This window comes from Epinephelus moara, chromosome 9 (assembly GCF_006386435.1).
Source record: "Epinephelus moara isolate mb chromosome 9, YSFRI_EMoa_1.0, whole genome shotgun sequence".
Lineage (NCBI taxonomy): Eukaryota > Metazoa > Chordata > Actinopteri > Perciformes > Serranidae > Epinephelus > Epinephelus moara.
In genome coordinates, this window is record NC_065514.1 from 24,727,220 (window position 1) to 24,750,950 (window position 23,731).

Consider the following 23,731-nt stretch of genomic DNA (forward strand, 5'->3'; position numbering starts at 1 on the left):
AAAAATAAATCCGCGAACCCACGCGCGTATCGGCCAATGCCGATACAAGTAAAAAACTCAAATATCGGCCCGATATATCGGCCGGCCGATGTATCGGTCTATCCTTAAAACCGGTATACTGCCCAGCCCTATTTTTAATGATACAAAGCTTGTTGAAAATCAGCAAAGTATCCCTTTAATTGTGAGAGAAAATGAATCACATTTTGGATTTATCAGAATACTCAGTCCTTTTCTTTCATTTACAACTCTGTAGGATGAGTGGGAACACAGCAGTAACGGCAGTACAGGGTCCAGGCCCAGTTCAGGGTCTAGGCCAGGATCTGGCTCACGCTCCGGCAGCAGAGGCAGAAACAACCAGTTCACAGGCCCTGCGAAGGTACAGATACACCTGTGTGTGTGTGTGTGTGTGTGTGTGTGTGTGTGTGTGTGTGTGTGTGTGTGTGTGTTTTGTGTGTGTGTGTGTCTGCTGTATATGTCTGTTACCGCCACCACCACATTATCTCATTTTTCCTAACATGATCACCTCTGAAACTAATGAAGGGGAACAGCTTGAGACTTTGAATGAATGTTATGTTTGCTACATCTGTCACGTGTCCTGCCATACTCATTGTATTGTTCCCTCTGGAATCTCAAGCACCTAAACATGTCACTAGAAATCAAACCTTCACCATCATTAAATGTTAATTGGCACCAATTTTGCAAATGAAGATCAGTTTATCTGTTATAAGGAAAATTACTCAGCCTCTAAAAAAGTTGTCTCATGGCTTCTGTGGCTTTGAAAAGCTTTTGTTAAGTCTGAAAAATAACACCCCTGATTATATGATAGTGATGAGTCTTTTTAGGATTGGGCCTTTTAGCCTCAAATTTTTTGCCTGACAAAACCAGTTTAAAGTCTGTGGGCATTTACCTGGCAAACACGGTCTAATGACAGATGCTATTGAGTTGCATTATGGGAAGTGTAGGATCCAAAGTTTTTAGAGCTTTGCCCATGCTATGGACTAAGAGTAAGGATATCTCAGCCTCTGCTGCTTGTATTTTAACCACCCTCTTGTAAATCTGTCTCTCACAAGTTCCCCAACTTTCTGAAAGTGCAGCACCAAGTTGGTGGGATACCTCTTTAATCAACAGAATAATAAAGAAAACTGTAGTTACATATATACTATAGACTCACACTGCTTATTATCACAGTTGCTAAGTTTAGAAAAAACTATGAATTTCTTTCCAAAAAAAAACCCCCATTAAAAACGAATCTGCTTTTTAGGAAGAGTAGTTCCAGTGGTGCATCTGTTTGTAAATCTTATATATAGGCTAAGTAAGCCCGGTATGTGATGGTTTGGTAAGAGGTGTTTGTAATCATACTGAAAATATTTTCCTCGTGTGCTGTTGGGACAGAACGGGAACAGAGACGGCTCCTTTGACATCCTGGGGACAGACATATGGGCTGCCAACACGATGGACTCACACGGGTAGGTGCCTCGCTGTTTCACAGACCTAATATGTTGTACAGTTTACTTGGTCTGAATTCCTGCCATAGTTTCTGGAGGGTCATATGACGAAGATTTAGACACACACTGTCTTTGCTGTTTAAGAGTCCCTTTTTCCTTTCAGTTGCTTTTCTTATGTCTTCTCAACCTGACGTTGCTTGGTGTATTGACAGGGCTATTTGTTTATTTGGGGTCCACTGTTTCCTCTATCTTGAAATTGTTTTCTCCTGGTTAGCCTGAGACAGTATTCAAAAAGCTTAGTGAGCTTTTATACTTGTACATTTATATTTAACCTATTGGCTGGAGGCTTGACTTCCTCCTCTGAACACATTATGCCTCAATACTTGAAATCTTGTTCTATCTCATACAAGCGAGGTCGGTCTATAAATCTTTTTCAGCCTCTGTGCGACTAAATGATTTTTTCAAACAAGAGCTGGACCTGAAAGTTAGAGGAGAAAAAGAAAAGGAAATGAGTGAGACATAAATCAGTTTCACTGGAGGGGAGGACTGGTTGCCATGGTAACAGCTGCATGGCAGCTTCAGCTACCTAAGTTCCGGCCACGTTGGCACATCTGAGCAGACAGCGAAGGAGCAAAGGATGATGCAAGCAACTCTCCCTCCGTGCAAAGACAAAGTGCAGTTGGGATTAAATATTGAATAAAAACTGATTTAATTAAGAGTCATTTCTGCCTTTCCAGTTGAAGCTGTGTGAAAGCAGCGGCCTTACAGTTAAAGCTTTGCTGAAGCTTATAGTCTCAAACTGGTAATGTCTGTAAATGTAGTTTTAACTCAGCTGGTAGGTCAGCAGTTCATTGTAGGGTTGGTTTGGCTGCAAATTGCTCTCCGTGTGTATGTACAGTATGGGCAAAATAATATTTTTAAGAATAATTTATATGTATAATAATAATGTTGAACTCTTGAGTTGTGTTTGTCAAAACTCTTGTGCCCCTCTATGTACTTTTTGGAGAACATTTTGAATGCATTTGTTTAGTACAATTTATTACAGTGAATGAAGTGAGTGTCTCACCAGCCAGCGCCACCTAGTGGTGACTCAAGTCTCTTGTAGCATCATGTGGTCATTGATAAATCCCTTTATAATGTAGCTCCCTCACACCTCACCACCTCACAGTCTCTTCTACTGACTGACTGTTAAGCATTGTGTTCCTCCAAGTGTATTTCTGGTAATATAAAACCATCCTCAAACACATCATCTGAACTAAGGCACATTAGATCCAGCATCACATTTAATGCAAATATGTAAAACTGGAGAACAGCCTGGCTCTGACGAACCATTAACAGAAAGAAACAGACCTGGGAAGCTGCAGCCTAAAACGCATGAACACGCCTCCCAGCTGCAGAAAAGAGTAATTATTGCTGCGAGCTGCACATTGTCGCTGCTTGGTGTCTGTTTGGCTGTAGATAGCTCTCTTGCAGTGCTCAGCCACTTTGTAACCTATTGCGATGAAGCCAGGTTAATGCAAATAAATGATATCAGTGTTGAATTTATGATTATGAAAATTAAAGGCCCTGAAAACCTATTTTGTCAGTCAGCCTCTTCCTATGAATGATAAGATCTTACATGAACACAGTTATCTGCCAAAACTCTTTTGGTTATAGCACAAGTGCCCACACAGCCCTGATGCAGCAGATTAGCTGGGTTTTTGACTGTTAAACTCTTTGTAAGTTACATCTAACAATGTCTTTTCCCACTCACTTTAAATGTGATTGTTGCATTTAATGTTATAGAAAATCATTTGAATTTGAAACCAAGCTTGTATGGGCCTTTCACTTATTATAACATTTGTTTAACATTCTTAACACATCTCTTTGTCTCTGGGTTGTAGAGGTGCAGGTTGGGACGTGCAGCCAGAGAAGCTGGACTTCAGCCATTTCCACAGGAAACACTTCAGAGGAACGCCAAAGCACCTGCCACATATTGACAGAGAGGGGTAAGATCTCGGATGAGCCTGTGCTGCTCTGCTCTGTATTATCTCAGCTATGTCTTTAGCATTCTCCCCCGTCACTAATTAAATCTGTGTGTGTCTGCCTAACATCCCTGATGGTTACAGTCCATTGAATGTGGCTTCCTCTCTTTTAGGATGAACAAAAATAAGTTTGAGGAAGATGACGGCATAGACATGAACGACATAGAGAGGTTCCTACCCCATCTACGCTCTGTAAGTCACTGGCCTTCATCTTTAATTTAAACTAAATTCATGTATCTAGATTGTTGTTGTCTTGCTATACATATCTCTCTGCTACACAAGCAATATTATGTAGTTCTGAAAAACAGTTCTTCTGCACTGATGTGACACTAAACAGCACAGTCTCATCAAGATAACAACCTCACTATCCATTAGCTGTTATCTGGCGACCCCTGTTGGTGCAAAAGAAAGATAACAGGCATATTGACCAGAGAAATGGTGGTGTTGTCAGGTCTAAAATCACCACAATATGAAACATCATTGCAAAAAAGAGAACAAGTCATGTAGAGTATTTTTTTGTACTGTTTTTATCCCTGTTAAAGAACAATTAAGGCATGTACTATTTGTCTGTCTGGATTTACATTTATGTCACGAAGGAGACAGGTTGGTCATAAATGATCCTTTGGTGACACCTGCTGGTGAGATGCTGAATTAACATGAAAACTGCATCAAAATGTTACCCTGACCCCTGGTGGCTAAATATGTGTACAACCTCTATATGTAAGCCAATAATGTTCAGAGAAAACTGATGTAGGTTGTTTCTGAGGCAGTGGCTGTTTGAAACCTTTTCAACAGCTTTGTGGCTCAACATAAAGGGTAGGTGCACATTTTCCCAAGTCCATCCATCATCAAAATAATATTTAAATGTTCATATCTACACTGAAAGATAAGACAAAATTCCCTCTTCTTGTTTCCCCAGGCAGTTTTCTTGCCGAGCTTTAGCAATCAGATAGTAAGACATGGTGAATCTTGCACCAAAAAGACTGATACTTGAGAAATGATCTACTTTATTTGGCTAACTCAGACTTTAAGAGACTTGCTGAAGGATTGAATTTGTAGAATGCTTCCCCAGAAGAGATATATGCCCTCTCTTTACATATATTTTATAGTTTACAGCTTCATAACAACAACAGTTTCCTTATTTCATTATAAGGTTTATCTCGGTAGTTCCCAACTGGTTTAGTCACAGGGTCCAGATTTTTCCACAGGTCCACAGAGTTCATTATAATCAGCATCATACTACAGTACACTCTACAGCAGGAAACAGCACTTCAAAATAAGAGCTCTGTGCTGGAAATTCACTGAACCTAAAAAAGTGTGTTTTTCACAAAGTTGATATGTTAACAAGTCACTTGCGGTCCACTGAGAATGGACCCACGACCCACCAGTTGGGAACCACTGGTTTATCTGAACATGAAGTGTCTCACCTCAACAAATATGGAGCTTTATCCCTAGCTTTATTCAAGAGAGTGGTCTATCAGTTTGAGAGCATTATTTATTGATTTCACGTTCAAAAACCCTGCCCTCGCACTCAAATAGCCTCTGCTTATGCTTGGATCTGGACGCTCTAAAACTAAGGCGAGCGCGCCCGCAAGGAGGCAGGGATCATTTCATTGGTCAACAGTAAATCTGGCATTCTATTGGTTGGGGGATTTTGACAGGGTTGTTACACAAAAAAATCCAAGCAAAGGGCAGAAATCTGAGAGCAGAAATTCCACGAGCGCACAGAAACAGTTTGAGCGCGAGGAGAAAAGCCGAAGCTCGAGCAGGAAGTCTGTGTGAGCAACATGGTATCTGAGTGCGACCAACATGGTATCTGAGTGCGAGCACACAGTTTGAGTAGAAACAGAGTAGATCCAAGCGCAAGCAGAGGCTATTTGAGTGCGAGGGCAGGGTTTTTGAACGTGAAATCAATAAATAATACTCTCAAACTGATAGACCACTCTCTTGAATAAAGATAGGGATAAAGCTCCATAAACAAAGTGAAAAAAGAATGTTGAGTTGATATTGCAGTTGTGTATTGCAGGGTATTAACCATTGTGTTTTCCAAGGCGATTTTTGATTCAGTGGGGTGGCAGGGTTCACTCTCGGTCACCGATGTCATCCTCCTCTCTTCCTTCCCTGCTCTCTGAGCCAAAATGTCTTCCATCGTTCATAGTGTTTGAGCTACAGTGTCTTCCTCTTTCCTTCCCCTCTTGGCTTCTGTAGCCGAGCTGTATTTTCAACTCTCACAGTCTTTCAGCCAAGATGGGCCTAGTTGCGCTACCAAGATGGCCTCCTCATTGTATAGCTCCCAAGCCAAGATTGCCGTTTCCGCTCATTCATTTAGCGCCAAAAGAAAGATGGGGTCAACTGTGTTTGTCTGGTGTGATGGGATCGGATATGTGTGGGCACTGGGACCCAGCAAGGTCAGAGACACAGAGCTGTGGAGTGATTGCCACATTTTCTCTCCCTCGCATTCCTAAGCTGTTTCTAACTTCAGCCATCCTCACACAGCTACTCTCTGTCTGCACAGGGTATCCTGCCCTGGCATCTTTCAACTTTATCCCAAAGCTCTGCCAGGCAGAGTCATGCAGCGGTGATGCCAGGCCACTGATGCCCAGTTTTTTCTCCTTCTAATGAGGCTATCCACTGACAATACCATGCTTGGTCTGGGATAGCCCCCAAGACAACTGTGAGGGCACTTAAGTTTCCATTTTCCACTTCCAGGGCCAGCAGTTTAGAGAGACCACACTGTAACGTAAAACACTGAAACCACAATCATTGTAAACTTGAGCTGAACTGAATTGGAGTGTTTTGCAATCAAGAGTATGGAGAAGTTATTTTCTGCGTTATGTCAAATGTCTAAGGAACAAATTTATAAAACATTTTTATTTAATGTGCACTCTGTCATACAGGAAAATATTAGCACTGAACTGGGACCCTGTATGGTAAATGACTCAGATCGGGGCAAAAGTCACATGCACATCACACTTCACACCAACATAGAATATGCCATGGAATTTCTGATATATCTGGGCGGTGGCTGTGTGTGACAGAGTTTGAGTTGTAAAATGTTTTTCATACAATATGCTGCTTTTTATTGATGTTGATTGTGCTGGCTCTGCTGCCACTTTCACTTTTGTTACACGAACACATCCGTCGTCTTTACTGTAACCAAAACAGTCTTATGTGCCAGGGGTTTTTTATTTGTAGCTATTAAAAGACAAGACTGGCTGTCATGTCTCACTTGTTAGCTTGTAGCAGGAGTGGAACAGAAGTAATTTACTCAAGTGCTGTGCTTCAGTACAGATTTGAGGCACTTGTACGTCATTTACTCATTTTTATATCCATTTTATACTGCTTTTTACTTTTACTCTGCCACATCTCAGAGGGAAATAATGTACTTTTTACTCCACTACACATATCAGATGGTTAGTTACTTTACAGATTAAGATTTCACACAACAAAACATATGATAAACTCTTAAAATACATCACATTGTAAACTCTTTGCACCTTTTAAAGTCGTTAGTAGTTCCACTTAAGAGAAATTTACCATCTTAATTAAATGAATAAAATTAACTTAAGATGTTTGAGGCCTAAAGAGGTAAAATGATCCAATATTTCACAAAAACATTAGCAGTTTAAAAAGATTAGAGGAAAGAATATATGTTTGTATATCATAATTTTGTTCTTCTTCTTTCCTACCAATTTAATCGCCTCAAGACCCCTCAGGTTTATCTTGCATTCATGGACTAAATGATCTAACTATATATAATGACGCTAAACTAGCTCCATCTTGACAGACTACCTCAGTAATCTGAGTTCTTCTTCCTCGACGGGCTCGTGGTAAAAACTTTATTTGTGCATTGTGCATCTTCCTGTTTACTGTTTTGTGTTGTTTTTTTAAACTAGTTTATCATGAAAAATTCTCACCCAAGCGAAAACAACAACAACACGTCTCTTTTCCCCAGTCACCACCTCCAGCTACTGTACCGCCAGACTACATCATCCAAAGTCCCCGTCTACGTTCCACACTTCCTGCCAACGTTCACCTCCCCTTTCCAGGAGCCAGAATAGACTTACAAATAGCCCTGGGATGTGGAAAACATCTCGTTTGTGTGCGTGGGGGTGTGTGAGCGGCTCTGTGAGAAAGGGCTTCCTCCTTTTGCCTTCGGAGTCTGCTTCACCTCCACTGGCCTCTCTGGAATGTCAACCTGCGCATACAATACATGCACGTCCAGCGTCAGGTTATAATGACAGAAGCATTCAGGGGTCAGAGGGCAAGTATTTCACTGTGGATACATGTCAGGGATCACATAGAGTCTTATTAACACCAAACATGAACATTAAGAGTGCACAATTTATTTAATGTAAATAATAATAAGGTTTTTTTGTTCACCACTGTGTACAAAGAACTTAACAAAATTAAACATTAAAACACAAATACAGTACTAAAATAAAATGTGAATTAAATTTAAAAAAAAAAAAAAAATGCTGAAAACCAATAAAATAAACATGATAAAACATCTAACCTGAACATAAAATATTATGGGATCAAGGATAAAGAAAATTTTAAGTTATTTAAAAATTTTAAGTTTTAAGAATTTTAAGTGCTGGTAAGATGATTAATTTGCAGATCTCTCACTTAACCGAATAATTGTCAAGCGATTAAACATCATAAAATGGTGAAAAATTTCTACAGCCCAAGGTGACATAATCAAATGGTCTTGTCTGACCAACAGAACTAAACCTAAATATATTTATTTGCAGTGATATTCTGAAAAGCAGAAATTCCTCAGCTTGGAGAAGCAGTAACCAGAGAAACTAAAGTCTCAAAAGTACAGCACTAAACTGGCAAATTTAAATAATGTTTTCCCCTGGAGATGGGAGATAGTTTAAACCCCCCTGCTTCACCTCTCCTTCCATCATGATACATACTGTACAGCAGCACGGACACCCGATCTCACTCACATGCTGTTTGGCATCATCAGCATGATCATGTCAACATGATCCTCGGTGTTGTGACAGCCGCAGCTCATGTGTGTGTGTGGGTATATGTGGGTGTTCTCACCACTAACTGTACCTGAAATCATGTCAGCAAATGTCTGCTTACCCCACACATTCACAGTGTGGTGTGTGAGTATGTGTTAAAGGTGATGCACACACTTCCCCCTTGACCCATTATGATAGAAATGCATTCATTTTGCATTTGATCAGAATCCTCTCACCTGTGGGAGGTTTCTCATCGGAAAAAGAGTGGGTACTTCTGTTTCTGTAGAACTGCTATGACTGTTGTGACCTGATGGTCTTTCCCAAGAGGTAATTTATTGACTGCAAAGATCATGTCGGCTCAGTGTTACCAGGCTCTAGCCTTAGTTTGGTTATAGCTGGAAAAGCCATAGTATTAATAGCAAATGGTGTTTTAAAGGAATAGTTTGAGATTTTGGGAAGTGCACTTATTCTCTTGCCAGGATTTAGATGAAAATATTGATACCACTCTGACATCTGTCCTCTGAATATTGAACTTCAGCCACAAGCTGGTTAGCTTAGCTTAGCATAAAGATTGGAAGCAGAGGGAAACAGCTAGCCTAGCTCTGTCCACGGGTAAATATGTATGAAACCAACAAGAAATAACGTGCTAATTAATGATCTTAAAGGGCCAGTGTATGGGATTTAGGTGCATATATTAGCATAAATGGAGTATAATATCATAAGTATGTTTTCTTTAGTGGAGAGTCAACTGAAAGTCTGCCATGCACCACCATGTTTTCTACTGTAGCCCAGAGCAGACAAACCAAACACTGGCTTACATAGAACCATTCACTTTTTTCCTGTTTTTCCTCGTCCACTGTAGTTAGCGGCCCCTCAGTGACTATACCATCGAAGACACTGATTTGTTATGTGAAACTGCTTTATTTTCTTTCTCTTTTTTTGTACTGGTTTAAATCACCCGGTCTGTTTGTTTTGGAGCGGAGGAGACCTTTGTGGATAATTTGGCTCCAGATAAAAATGTCCTGAACATTGAACACAGGAGTTCACCTTTGGCACATGGGAGAAGTTTAACCTGGTTGTAATCTGCAATCCTCGCCTCTAGATGCCACTTAAACCTATAAATCCTACACACTGCTCCTTTAAAATTTTTAGGCTTGGGATAGAGTCAGGCTAGCTGTTTCCAGTCTTTATGCTAAGCTAAGATAGCTGTAGCCTGGTTGTAGCTTCATATTTACAGTACAGACGTCTGAACTCTCAGCACAAAAACAAAAAAATGTAATTACCAAGATTTCAAACTGTTCCTTCAAAACACAGCAAGAGTAAACCAGTTTTCTCAGTGATGTAATTTGTAGCAGGATATAATTATATACTTTACATACATGATTTCATTTTATTGTATTTCAAAATGATTCACAACCAAGACATGTTTTGCTCCCTCACCGCCAGTGACAAAATTCAACATAACTTTAAGAATGGAGGGTACCGGAGGAGGAAGAGAAGGTTGGGGTTAGACCAAGCAGAGGGAGAAAGCGGCTAGTCATTTAGGAGACATCCGGTCTCTGGTCTGTGAACAAAGCCGTCCAGCAGGGGAACAAAGAGGAGTCTGGAGCTGAGATATCACAGACTGGTTGGCCCCTCCGTCTGGAAGTGTACGTGCCGCAGAGCAGGACTCCAGTTGAGAAGGGACATTGGGGGGGCGGGTTGGGCTTTTTGGGCTTTTTGGGCTTTTTGGGCGGTCTGTCTGTCAGCTGTCAGTTGGTCTGAGACCTGCATGTCTCTCTGAGTATTAACTCTCACACATTTACTGTTCCCGTGTGTTTCTGCCCACCTCAAACACACTTGTCCGCACGTCTGCTCTATCATCTTTTACCTCGTCTCCCTTTGTGTCTTCCTATTTGCTGTTTCCTTTTTCCTATTCTCTTCTGACCACCATCATTACGCTCCGTCCCCACCACCTCCCTCCTTTCCTCATGTCGTCCTTCACTCCTCCCCTCCTCCCCTCCATCCTTCAAATGTTGGTGGGCAACAGAACAATATCCAGGGGGTCATGGTGACCGGCAGCCCCCTCCCTGTGGTCTCTTCCTGCAATTGTTCCTGGTCCTACTGCTGCTTGGCTACTACACTCTATTAACTGCACACATACTGGATTAATCACCACTGTACACTGTTGTGCTTTGGCCTCAATCATGGGAGAAACACTGGAGACTTGAGAACGTACATGAAAGCAGGATGCCTTGGGAAATTTGTAATTAATTCCACAGAGGTATTCAATAATAGTGCTTGATCTGTTAAATATATCACATCAGAATGACAGTAAATATATACACACAAACAAGATTAACCAAATTTATTCTATTACAAGTGCATAATAATGAAATGTGCATTGTAAAACAGTTGATGACGGGAAATAACAAGGCCAAAAATGAGGATGACTTGATTTCATGCCCCTTTTTTTTTCTTCCCCCTCCTCTTTTTGAACTGATTTATATACTTGGCATTACTGCTGTGCTAAATCCCAGGAAACAAGGTAACCTCCAGCCTGTACCGTAATTAAATTCATCTTCTATCCCTAGTATGTGTTCATGATAGGTTAATTGCTGCCCCCAGTGTCAATTTATGGTGATAATATAGTAGTAAAATCAGCTTGTGTCACAGTACGGAGCAGCCAAAATGTCCTCACAAGAATAGGGGTCATTAAATTGTCTTCATAAATTTATTGCATACCCGCCCGTAGACGCACACACAAAGCATCAGGTTTGATCCTGCAGAGAAGATGAGGTGACTGTCAATGAAAGGTAACACAGAGAGCACATATGATTGAAGGTTTTTTGTTTTTTTTAAACAGAGCTGTAAACATGTGAAACCTGCTGCTGCAGCAGTGGTTGGCGTATGATTATATTTCTATAGGGTACTACAGGTTTTTCCCTCTTTTTCTCTGACACTTTGATCCCACAATGGCTCCATCTCCTCCTGCAGCTAGACCCCCGAGTTCTTTGATGTGCCTGTCTATCTGTCTGTGCTCTGCTGTGGCCCGGCCTCAGATCGCTTATTAAATGAGACACGGATGTCAGGACCTCACATCTTTTCCTCTTATCACCGATCACCCACCATACCTGACTACGGCAGCTTTTAAATCTCTTCTTTTGGCGCAGTTGGCAGGCATTAGCTGCAGAGTAAGTTACATGAAAGGCTTAAAGTAGGGATCATGAAACATGAAGCAAATCTTTTTACTACAGGGATTTTACAGAAAAACAATTCTAAATACTTAATGTTATCTTGATTTCTGACATAAGTGAGCTAGTCACATCCAGTATCGCAGCAGTAGCACGTCAGTGCCAATATCGAGTGGTGCACCACTGCCTGTCACTTAATTCTCATGATAGAAATTCGCATTCTTTCATCTATTAATGTTAATTCTTGTGAATAAAAGGGGAAAAAAATCACCCAACATTTATATAAACAGATTGTAATACAGCCCCCTGTGGAGCCCAGGTATCCTAAAATGTCACTTTTAATGATTTTAAATTCAACAAAGTTCAGATTTGAATCGTTACTGGGCACAAAATCAGAGTGTATCTACAAGATTAATCCAACATTAGCACACTGAAAAGCAGACAATATATGGTGGAAGTTTTACTAAAGAATCTTTCTGGACCTGCACTCAAAATTACAGCAAAAATAAAAAGCAAGGAATGGAAAACATCATCACATGGTGCAGCAATTACAAAATGCCAACTCACCAACATATAAAGAGCTGAAAGGCTAAAGCTAGTTTTCATATGGACACAGAAAATAGAAATACAAATCAGAGGCTGCATAAATGCCATGTTATTCATTCAGGTTTGGTAACTGGCCACAATGTCCAAATGATTTCAGCCTATACATTCCTGCTCCTCTCTCTCGGTATTCTACGTGCCTGCTATCTTGTATTTACAGTCTCTCTTGTTTTCATACTTGCGCTGTCTCTCTCTCTCTCCCTCCCTCCTCTGCTCTCAACAACCTGTCCTGTAATGCCACCCTTGGGGCAGTTTTAAATTTATTGCTTTTGGCCGAGGGCCCTCGCAACATAAATAAGCGGAGAGAAACAATGGTCAGACTGAATGAGCATCATACCAGAATTGTTACACACTGGAAGGGGCAGGAAGACGTGCACTTCACTTTCTATGCTATTGCAGAGAAAGTTCTATAATCGTTATTCTCCATTTCTATTCTTCACGTTTCCATCCCTGTTAGCGTTTCTCATTTCCTTACTTTCCTTCCTTGTTACTTGTACCCCCCTTCACGCTAAAGCAGCGTCATTGTTATGAATGGATCCACAATGGTTTCTGACCCAGGTCAGCGACCTTTCTGGCCAAACCCTCGGAAAATAAAAATCCTTTTTAGGTACTACCGGGAGAAAGCCGTAAAAATTGCTTTAAAAGCTAAATCATGCATCATTTTCACAGAAGATATGTGCGTGGAGGGCTACATGTCGACGTGGAGTGGTTGTAAAAAGGACACATCCTCTCTGTTAGCCTCCCAGGTAGCCTCTCCCAGTGACCTGTGATTTTTCCTGGAATGCTTTGCGGTGTGTCAACTTCCTCTCAAGGCAGGCGTGCACACCCAACCACATAACACAATGCATACATAAAAAAACACACCCCAATTAGGCTTGTTGAATTTTTAACTTGACAGAAAACCATTTCATTTTCTGATGGTTGGGTGAGCAGTGGGCTGTTGACACTGTTTGACAACTGAGACTTGCTCTTGATGCTCGTGCTTTACAGTAATAGTAACAGTAATAGACACATAAATACATATCCAGACCTACACACTATTGCTGTACACCTTGTCTCATTCTTCTTGTCATTTTGAGATTGTCATTTTTAGTTGACAGGATATTCAAACACATCTGTTGTTGCAGTCCATGTCTTCAGCGTCTCTTTAAACTAAAATTGCCACCTTTTTTGAGTAGGCTTTGGTGTGCCATGTATAGCGGGTCATCTGGGCACGCTGAACTGCCAACTTTACCAAATGCTCCACGTTCGACTACACCATACAGCAGACTGTATGGGTTGTAACTGCTGCAATAGTCGGCCAATCAAATGTCGCATCAAACCGAAGAAAGCTTGCATTGATTACTTACTTGGACTTAAATCCTTCCGTTCCTATAGGAACATTGGGTGACGAGTCCCTTCCACTTGCTCCGGTCCCTGGCGACCTTCCTTGCACCATGCCAGGTGACACCCATCTCGCTTAGGTCTTCCTTAAAGTCTGTCTCCACGTCTTCTTTGGCCTCCCTCTCTTCCTCTTCCCGTCCTCAGGCACCCAGTCCATTGCCATACTCGCTGGTCTCTCTCGGCAGTCGGAGTACGTGTCCAGCCATTCTTCTTCTCTTGTCATAGACCATGTCAGACAGTAGTGCCACCCCTGACTTTCTCATCACCTCATCGTTGGTGATGTAGTCTCACCATAAGATCCTCAAGATGGTTCTGAGACATCGTCTGTGGAAGACATCCAGCATGTTGGTAATGCTGGCAGTCGTCATCCACGTCTCGCAGGCGTAGGTCGCTGTTGGAATGACCACTGACATATACAGGCATTGCTTGATGGCCGTAGTGATAGCTTTGGACCACCGTATGTTGCGGAGCCGTTGGAACACTCCTGCAGCTTTGCCGCTGTGATTAGCTGTGTGTAAAACCATATACCCATTGTCTTCTAGACCTGGGTACAAAAATGATGGAATGCAGGTATCGTATGACTAGAGAAGCTCTGATACTACTTTGTAATGGGTTATTTTGGTTGATAATGTAACGGTATCAAGTACCAATACCCAGCCCTACTCAAGGATATAATGGCCTGGATGAAAACATTCAAAATATTCAACTGTCATGACTCTGAAGTCGTCATCATTGCTCCTAAATCTCTCAATAAGCACATGCAAAGCTTTTCCTTCTGTGTGCACAGCTCCAGTCATTCGCCTCTTGCATTTTCATCCTTCAAACTTTACATGAATCACATTGTCAAGACTGTCTTTTTTTTCATCCAACACATCCACATCCATCCCTTTCATCTACTCATTAATCTCTTCTGGTCCTTCTTCGAGATTCCTCCAGGATCTTGCTTGGCAATGGCCAATCAAATACGCGCAAACACACAGTGATGGTAGATTACTTTGTAGTGTTAACTGGGTAATTCTAGTGTTTACCTTGTGCTTGAGAGATGGAGGATAAAATGATTGTGGCAGCTTTCAAGCTTTAGAAAATCTTGTCTGGCTGTTACCGGTGGATCTATTTCTTTAACTTGACCCCTGGATAACATTGTATATTTTCTGTAGCTGTAGCAACACATTCTTCTTGCGTTTTCTGAAAGCAGCTCTATTTTCAGTCTAAATACCACTCAGGACAAGTGGGGGTAAAAAGGCGCATTCTCCATAGATAGTCACATTAGCAACTGGAACATCTTCACCTTGTTTAAAAAAAAAAAAAATCTCAAAATACACCTGCACTGGTCTCTCAATAATCTTTATAGTCTTTATTTTTACAAATATAAATAAATCCACGAACAAAATCTCTTTCTCTGTCTGCTTTAATCTACAGTACTCTCAGTCCCTCTCCCACTTCCACAGCCAGCCCCCCCTCACCGTCCTTGTCACGTCCACAGGGCTCTCGCTGCCTGCCGCGAGGTGAGGGGTCTCCTGGCTGGGGACCAGGACAGCACACGCCTCTCTTTGATCTACCCCACACTGGCTGCTACCTGCAGATAGTATATTCACGCACATAACACATATACACAGCACTCTTTCTTTCAACCATAGAGACAACTCCACATCTCTCGCTTCCTCCTTCTCTGCTTCTGTCAGATGCATTATACACTGCGCACACAGCTGTGGGTCCGCAGCTTTTTCACTAATGCACTGCAAAACATGCTTTTATTTGTTTGCACATAGATGTGAACAATTCAATGAGCCGTTTTTTGTACTTACAGCAAAATTCTGAAGTAATTATTTGAATATACTTCAAGTTGAATGGTTCTGGTAAAAACATGCAGTGTGCACCATTTCACCCTTTCTGTGTGTGTGTGTGTGTGTGTGTGTGTGTGTGTGTGTGTGTGTGTGTGCATGTGCTCACTCACTGTCATCTGGTTGCCATTTGAAGGCAGAATTACAGCTAATGATATCCTAGAGGAAAACTACAGTAGCTAAACATGCAACAGTTCCTCCGTTTCTTTCTTTTTCTCTCTCTCCACCTACTTTTCCTCTCTGTCAGACTGTCCTAGTGGCAAGTCGTTTAAGTCTGGAAAAAAAGCTGAATTTCACAGATATGAATACTTTTTGGGGTTTATACATAAAGTCTCTGGTCAAAGTAAAGCTTTGTACCAATAGACAGTTCACATGAGTGTTTGTCTGCCTTTTTTTAATATATTACTGTGCTACACGAATACAGTACCCCCCTACCCCCCTTCCCTGTACACACACACACACACACACACACACACACACACTTTCTGCCTCTCACATCTGGATTTAATCAGAATCCAACGATTCCCCAGCAGCCTCTGTGAGAGAGAAGTAGGTTAGAGCGGCCGTGTCAAATATCAAGCAAACTCATTAGAATATCTACAGTATTTGTTCCTGAAAGTCTGAGTGTAAAGTGTGTTTGTGCAAAAGAGGAAATCAGAGAAATCTATAGACACAAAAATAGCCGTAGCATTTTTAGTTTGTGTTCATGCAAAAGTGTGCAACCATGCTGTGCAAGTATGGTGTATATGTACACATGAATGCTGTGCTTGTGGATTAGTAAAAGACTGCCGTAAGCGAGTACAGCACCACAGAACAGTTTACAACAATTTTCTATAACTCTGCTTCTCGTATTTTCTTCTTTCTCTTCCTTCCTATATTTAACTATAAGCCTCAGTGCAAAAAAAAAATATAAAAAATCTGTCTTTCTTGTCTCGACTGTACAAAATCCACCACAACCTCTTGTTACTTCACCAGTGGAAACCAAAAATGCAAAATCCAAAAACATTGTCTGACTTAAAAATAAATAGGAAAGAGACTTGTTGGGGTATAAAAAGATCGGAATAATTGGAATATGTGCTGTGACTGCTTCTAGATCCCAAGAAAAGAGGATGAGACATATTTTTTTGGTGATAAATTATTTACTGGTCATGAGGCAACATGCACTGAGATTCTGGTTCTGTTTTTCTTATTATACTTTTATCAAGAAAACAGAAAAAGGAAGAAGGGAATTATACTTTACCAAGAGCAAAAACAGTGCACAGAGCTCCACCTCCCTCTTAACAGACTTTGGTCACCTTCTTGCACAACGCACTGGGTTGAGAGTTTGGGGAAATTTGGGGCTTTTTGCTCTGCATCAGCATGCAACTATTTGCTTCACAGCACACACACACGTATCCCTGTTCCTGACTGACACTGACGCTAACTGAAACAAACTCTAGCATCTACTACTTATGCAGGGTAGAGTATCTGTTTGTAACATGATGTCTTGGACTCCCAGTTAGACAGCACACACACACACAGACAGTCACACACATTTATGCACCATCTACCATTGCATACTGTATGTATACACAACAGAGCTGGTCTGAGGGCACCTGTAACCATGGTAACAGCTGCACATAGTGATGCTCAGCGAAGGGATAGTGTGCTGTTTGATGGACAGGGCTGATGTTTAATGGATGATGGAGGGTTTTATTTCCTTTTCTCGGGAAGTGAACTGTACAAGCAAGGGATACACTCCATGATAATGCCATGTATGTACCACAACCACATGCAAACAAAAGTGAAAAATATCTACAGCTGACCCCTGAAAGTATAAGAGATTCGATTCCTCTGTTGGAGACCCCCAGTTGACTGAAATTCTTCAAGCTGAGCAGTCTATATATATATTTTGTGTGTGTGTGTGTGTGTGTGTGTGTGTGTGTGTGTGTGTGTGTGTGTCAGTGTGCAGTGTACTTTTGTGGACTTTTCAGTCTCCTGATGTAGCTGCCGAGTGAGGGCTGCTTGCTCTCCGGCACAGGTACCTATGGACCCAGACCCAGGGGGAGTCTAAGTGAGATGGAGGCAGCTGCCTGAGAAAAACACTTTGTTTGGTCAGGCTTCAGCTTTTTTGGGCTTTTCCCCTTTAATGACAAGACAGTTTGAAGTCTGAAAGGAGGAGAGAGGGGGGGATGACATGCAGCAGGGGGCCACGGGCTGGAATTGAACCCGCGGCCGCTGCGGCAAGGGCGCTGCCTTTGTGCATGGGGCACCCGCTCTACCCACTGGGCTACTGGGTGCCCCGGAAATGGTGAATTTTCAACTCACAGCAACTTAATACGATACAGTCTTGGCTTTGTTCGATATCGAGTGTCGCCAAAAAATGTTGCACGTTTCTGAGCCATTGTTAGCATAGTTAGCATGCATTAGTTTGGAAAGCTAACTTGCCTTGTTTACTATATTATGTGAACATTCCTGTCACCCTGAGGGTCTCACAGAATCCTGTTCACATTCTGAAACTCTACATGGAAAAAAGGAACGAATACTCCAATCTTAGCATTGAACATCCGATTCCAGTGATATAATTCTGAGCCCTAAAATAATCTGTTATTTATTTACCTAAATAAATCATTTTGATCTCACTCTCCTAGTATTATAATCGTTAAATTTAGTTCCTGTAGGTAAGAATTCCTGTCGCTTGTGCTGCTTGGCAACATCTAGTTAAACAGGAAGCAGTACGTTTCCCAAGGCTGTGCCATGAGTTTTTAAATCCTGAGAAATGTTTAAAGAAATTTTGCTGATTTCTTGAGAGAGACACGCTGCATCCTGCCACGCAGTATTATTAAAGATAACGTTTCACAGCCTTCCCTTACACACAGGCTGCCTCTCTGTCTTCCTACCTCTATCTGTCACAGACACACACACGCACATAAGCGCTCTATTAGATAATCGATTAATCGTTAAAGTAATTTCTCAGGCAGAAATGACCAAAGTAACATTTGCCGGTCGCAGATCCTCAAATGTTAGAATTTAATGCTTTTCTCTGTTTTATATAATTGTAAATGGAATATCTTTGGTTTGTGGACAGTTGGTCAAACAAAAGACACTCGAGGATGTCACCTCTGGGGAATTATGATCAATCAATTTTTTATTTGTAACTACTTAAAATAATCAGTTGCATCCCAAATTACTGTCTCTATCTTTGACCCTCCCACATTCTTACATGTGAAATTTTCATATGAGGTCAGGCATTGAACAGATTCCTAAAGAAAAAGGCTGAAATTTGTCTGTTCTATTAAATATGCGAGCACGTTATGCACTTTTTCATGTAAAATGGTGAAGAATTCTGTAGATACTTTCCACAAAGTGATCTGTATTGCTGGTCTTGACAGCAGCTGTCTCTTTTTCTATGATTTGTCCCTAACAGGTCTTCCCACCCCTTCCTAATGAGGCTGAGATCGCACACACCAAAAAGCTCTTCCGACGCAGGAGGAATGACCGACGGTAATGACGCATGCAAGCTCGCACTCACACACACACACACACACACACACACACACACACACACACACACACACACACACACACACATCCCTACCTCAGTGAGAGGGAATGTTTTTTCTGTTGATGTCAGATGTCAGTGCACAGCCAGTCCTATAGCCTTAACAACTCTCCCCAGCCAAAGCAATGTCAAGACAGGAATGCAGGCTCCACACTTCACTGCAGACAGGAAAAAGAAAAGAGGAAAAAAAACACTGTGGAGACATTCAAGGTTTTTTCAGGTTTAATAGGTCACTCAAAAACATTTAAGACAGTTATTCAGTCACCCGTGTTTGCCTACAATACTCGAGCTTTCTTTCTTTTCCTTGTTATGGATTTACTCGTCACGCTTTTTGACATATAACCTATAGTCCTGTCCCCAAACCCTTGACTCTGCCACTAGATTTTATACTGGCACATCTGCTCTAATTGTACACACTCTGAAATCTAATTTCACCCAAGTCTGACTTCATTGAAACCACGTCCTTAAGAGAGAAAAAAATATCTCTCTCGTTCTCTCGCTCCCTGCCCTGATGTCACTGGAAAACTGTTCTTCAGTTGCTAAGAGACAGGCAAAGAGAAAATATTTGGGTTGTATTTGTGGTTTGAAAAAAGAGGAAATTTTAGCTATACCAAATGGACAAAAGCACTTTCATCCTTGTTTTTAAGCACAGAGAGTAATTGGTTCTGTCCAGAGCTATTGTGTTTATGTGCGATGGGCGCAGCGCAGGCCTGGCAGAAAGAAAAGAACAAAAACATAAACTTGGACCAACAGCAGTTTGCTTAGGTTTGTTTTGTGAACGGGAAATATTAACAAGAGGCCATCCTGTTTTCTTGTACGTTCCCAAACACACTTTGTCAGTACTTTACAGTTTGTGTTTGAGGGCACGTTTTACATATGTGTGTGTGTGTGTGTGTGTGTGTGTGTGTGTGTTTGTGTGTGCATGCTGAGATGTCATGACCTTTAGCAACGAGACTGAACCTGAACCTAAGAGAGTGGCCTGAAAGTCTGGAGCTGCTGTTTGTTTGTATCTTGTTATACGAACTGAAACTTTGACATAACACCAAACAGACAAACAGGGTGGTGGAAACATTGCTTCACTCGTGTCAGAGTTAATGACTTGCACAAGATTAGCTACACATTGACCAAAGATTTGGACCACTCTGTTTTACAGAGGCACTGCTTGCATCAAAGCATACCACTCTGGCCGCCACAGACACCCCAGTCCAACCCTTTTTGTGTTATTGGGAACAATTGAAAAGGAAAAATGTGAAATATTACATAACAAGACGCTGCCTAGGATGCTCAAACTGTGCAGGAGAATACAGACACCTAAATATTGCAGAAGGTTTAGAAGTAATGGTAGAAGTTAAACCTGTGATTAAGGCTGGCCAAATACTGAGAAATGTTGAGCTTGAAGGCTAATTCTTAAACTTGGAAATCGCTAACTCTTATCACAAGGTTGAGTAACATACAAAGTTTGCTCAGTGACTCTTTAGTGATGAACTGAAACTGTCAGACTTTTGAATGTGATGCATTGTACAGGTTAGTCGCATTTATTTGCACTGCAGAGATGGAGAAAACAGGATGAGGGTGGGGGAAGAACAAATTCAAAGGAGAGATGAGGAAGAGGATATGAAGACTGGACAGACATGAGAAGGGGATTAGTATACTCTATACGCAGACGTTTATAAAGACTGGAAAGAGTAATGAAGCTTTGCCTGCTCTCACAATACAGATGTCAGCAGTCAGCAAAGAGATCTCTGCTTAACAGGATCTCTGCGGGAAAGTCTGGCTGACCATTAAAACATAGATAAATACACACAAAAACAACACTGACAGTACAAATACTCCAAGTAATTAAACACAATATACGCAATACAAGTAAAACACCTTTAGGGGGAAAAAAAGGTTTAAATCAAGTCTGAGAATTGAGCATGCCTCTGGATAAGTTACTCCGTATGATGTTCTTTGTAGCCAGAGGCATCCTGCAGCTCCTACCAGAGTTTAGCTTTAGAGACATCAATCTGGGCTTTAAGACATGTTTTTTTCATATGTGTAATATAAAGGTTGTAAGATAGAATGCCATCATAGTTGGTATATACACATTTACAAGCACCAAGGCAAAATATAACTGGGATGTGACAGGCTCATCACAACAACCCAGGCGACCCTGGCCCAGTGCAGAGTTTAAAAGTCTTGGTATGAAAGAGTGGAAACAAGTTATTGTAGTAGAGTTATTCTAGTTGCCACAGAAAATGGCCTCCACATACTGTCCTTTGCAAAGCTTAGCATGTTTGCTTGTCAAATACATCAACTGCACGTGTTTGTCTATCAAACATGCTAATCCTCTTATGTCGATATTGTCTGGAGTTCAGGTTCTGACAGAACAGGCAGCACTAGCCTGTGGCGATAAATATTCATTGTAATGAGAAGCTGCACAGATAATAATGTCACATTTGTTATATTTTGTGTTGTATTGCATGTGATGTGTCAACACAGCTGGGAGAAGAAAAGAAGACAGTTCAAAGTAAACTGCTGATGAAATATGGAGATAAATATTGATCATTTGACTACATGTGCAAAGCGTGAGGCTTGTTTTGAATCAAGCACCAGAGAGAGAGACAGAGAGAGACAGAGTGAGGCTGTGAGATTGAGTAAAGGAAAAGTGTAGGCTGGCTGCGGCAGGAAGGAAAAGAAAGGGGAGGTAGTGCATGTGTTTCTACTTTAGTATGCACGTCAAGCAGGGCTGAAATTAGTTGTGATTTACTGGAATGTGCTGCTTACCGCTCTCTGCTCCAAAACAGAAAAGGGGCAAAGAAGAAGCTAATATGCTCCTTCTTCCTTCCTTTTTGCTCCTTTTAGATGAAGATCTGTTCGTTATTGAGGAGCTTTTACACATCTAGACTTTATTCTGTCTGTCTTGCAAGTAAATTTGACTTACAGTTGCAGGAAGAGGATTTTTTTAACACCAAACACCACCGCCTACCTGCCTGGTTGAGCATCCAGTTTCCACACATTGTTGTTATAAAGTGATAAGCTGAATAAACAAGTACTCAAGTGTGAGCTGTTGTCAAGTATGTGTGTGTACATGCATTTATGCACTCAAGTAAAAGTGTGCAGTGCTTGTTTTTCGGCACTGACTATGACCTGCCTGCTTTTCTGCTGCTGGCCATGATGACTCAAAGTTATTGACTGCAATCTCCAATTTATGCACACATGTATGCACACACATTCAACATGTTTCTGAGATTTTGAGTCTTAAAACTTGATAAAAAAGTAATGCAAATGTTCAGTGAGGCAGTCAAAACCCCGTCTCCCCACAGTCCATTAAACCGGTGTGTTGTGGCCTGCATGAAGCTCTGGCAATGTTATTGACTGTCTGGCCTGCAGGCTTCTCTTCCCCCCCGGGCCAATCGATTCGCTAGTCTGGGTCAACCCAATGGTCCAATGGGTTTGCGAGTTCTCCATCCACATGCATCCACAGCAACAATCGCAATCGATCATCAGCATCCTACCTCCTCCCATGATTGTATCTGCAAATTCATTTCACCTTTTTAGTTACCACTTCCTGTAGTTCTATGCATGTTGTTTAAATGACATCGTTATCAACCTATAGGTTTTTTTCCCTTGTTTCCATCTTTGCTTCCCTGCTCCCTGCTCTCTCTGTCTTCTGTAATCTCCTGTCTTCTCCTTTATGCTATCTACAAAAATTCCCCGCCGTTTTCTACAAATTGTTCTGCCACTTTACTCTCCACTCTCCATCCTTCCACTCGCCTGCATTGTGGCAAATCCTCCTCTCCTGCTTGTAGAGTGGTTGATCAGTTCACCCGAGACCAGTTAACCATACTTCTGCCCACTGGCCCCGGGGGAAAGCGGCAAGTCTCAGCCAGGTTAGTGACAACATGAGCCAGATCCTGGAGACAACAATGGGACCTGAATACATTTTTCAACAGTGGACACAGTGATTTGATTTTTTCTAGTCAAGAAAGCCTCATAATCCAAAGGTCAGCTCATAATTGCTGGGACAAGAATAAGGTGCTTTTTAATATACTTGTAAAGGGCACCTGTTATGCTTATTGTCAGGTTCATGCTTGTATTTAAGGCTTTTACTTTTTGTTTACATGCATACATGCATTTAGCGCCTGTCTCTTAAAGCCTACAGCCACTGCAGCCGGGAAATGACTGTAATGGAGCATAACGGCACTTTTTACTGTGAAAAATCACTAGTAAAAGCTTCTAAACACAACAGAACATGTTACAGCAGGAAGATGATCTGATACGTTTCCCTGACATTAGCATATGGCTACATGTTAAATATAAACACTTAAAGTAACATACCTGGAGCAGATGACCATATAAAGAAATCTGGCACCATCTGATGACATACTGTAGCCAGAGTAGAAAAAAAATTGGAAACAGAGTATTCAGAATGAGCTGAAACGTTAGGTTTTTGCTTACAAGAATTACTTTCATATTTACGTTTACATCATTGTTTGAGACATTGGCCAAATTGAATATGAACACCCATCATTTAATATTAGACACCGATCAGCCAAAACATTAAAACTGCTGAGATGTGAAGTGAATAAATTAGTTATGTCGTTAAAATACGATAATCTGCTGGGAAACCTTGGGTCCTGGCATTCATACGAGTGCTATTTGACACATCAACCACCCGAACACCATTGTAGACCGCCGCCCCCCCCCCATTGTAACGGCACTTACCAATGGCATTGCCTCCCCAGAAGGACAGTGCCCCATGC

The 23,731-nt window shown here is 41.4% G+C and overlaps 1 protein-coding gene across 3 annotated transcripts in view; it reads left to right on the forward strand.

The window, feature by feature from the left end:
• ctif (CBP80/20-dependent translation initiation factor) overlaps window positions 1-23,731 on the forward strand; it is a 62,674-nt gene that overhangs the window by 16,282 nt on the left and 22,661 nt on the right. The window contains exons 4-9 of one of the 3 annotated variants that reach the window (XM_050052969.1): window positions 254-376; window positions 1,393-1,466; window positions 3,329-3,433; window positions 3,583-3,661; window positions 18,852-18,928; window positions 22,778-22,858. In XM_050052969.1, coding sequence (XP_049908926.1) covers window positions 254-376; window positions 1,393-1,466; window positions 3,329-3,433; window positions 3,583-3,661; window positions 18,852-18,928; window positions 22,778-22,858 — 539 coding nt within the window. The remainder of the gene's footprint in view (window positions 1-253; window positions 377-1,392; window positions 1,467-3,328; window positions 3,434-3,582; window positions 3,662-18,851; window positions 18,929-22,777; window positions 22,859-23,731) is intronic. The other 2 variants (XM_050052970.1, XM_050052971.1) reach the window with 2 other exon arrangements.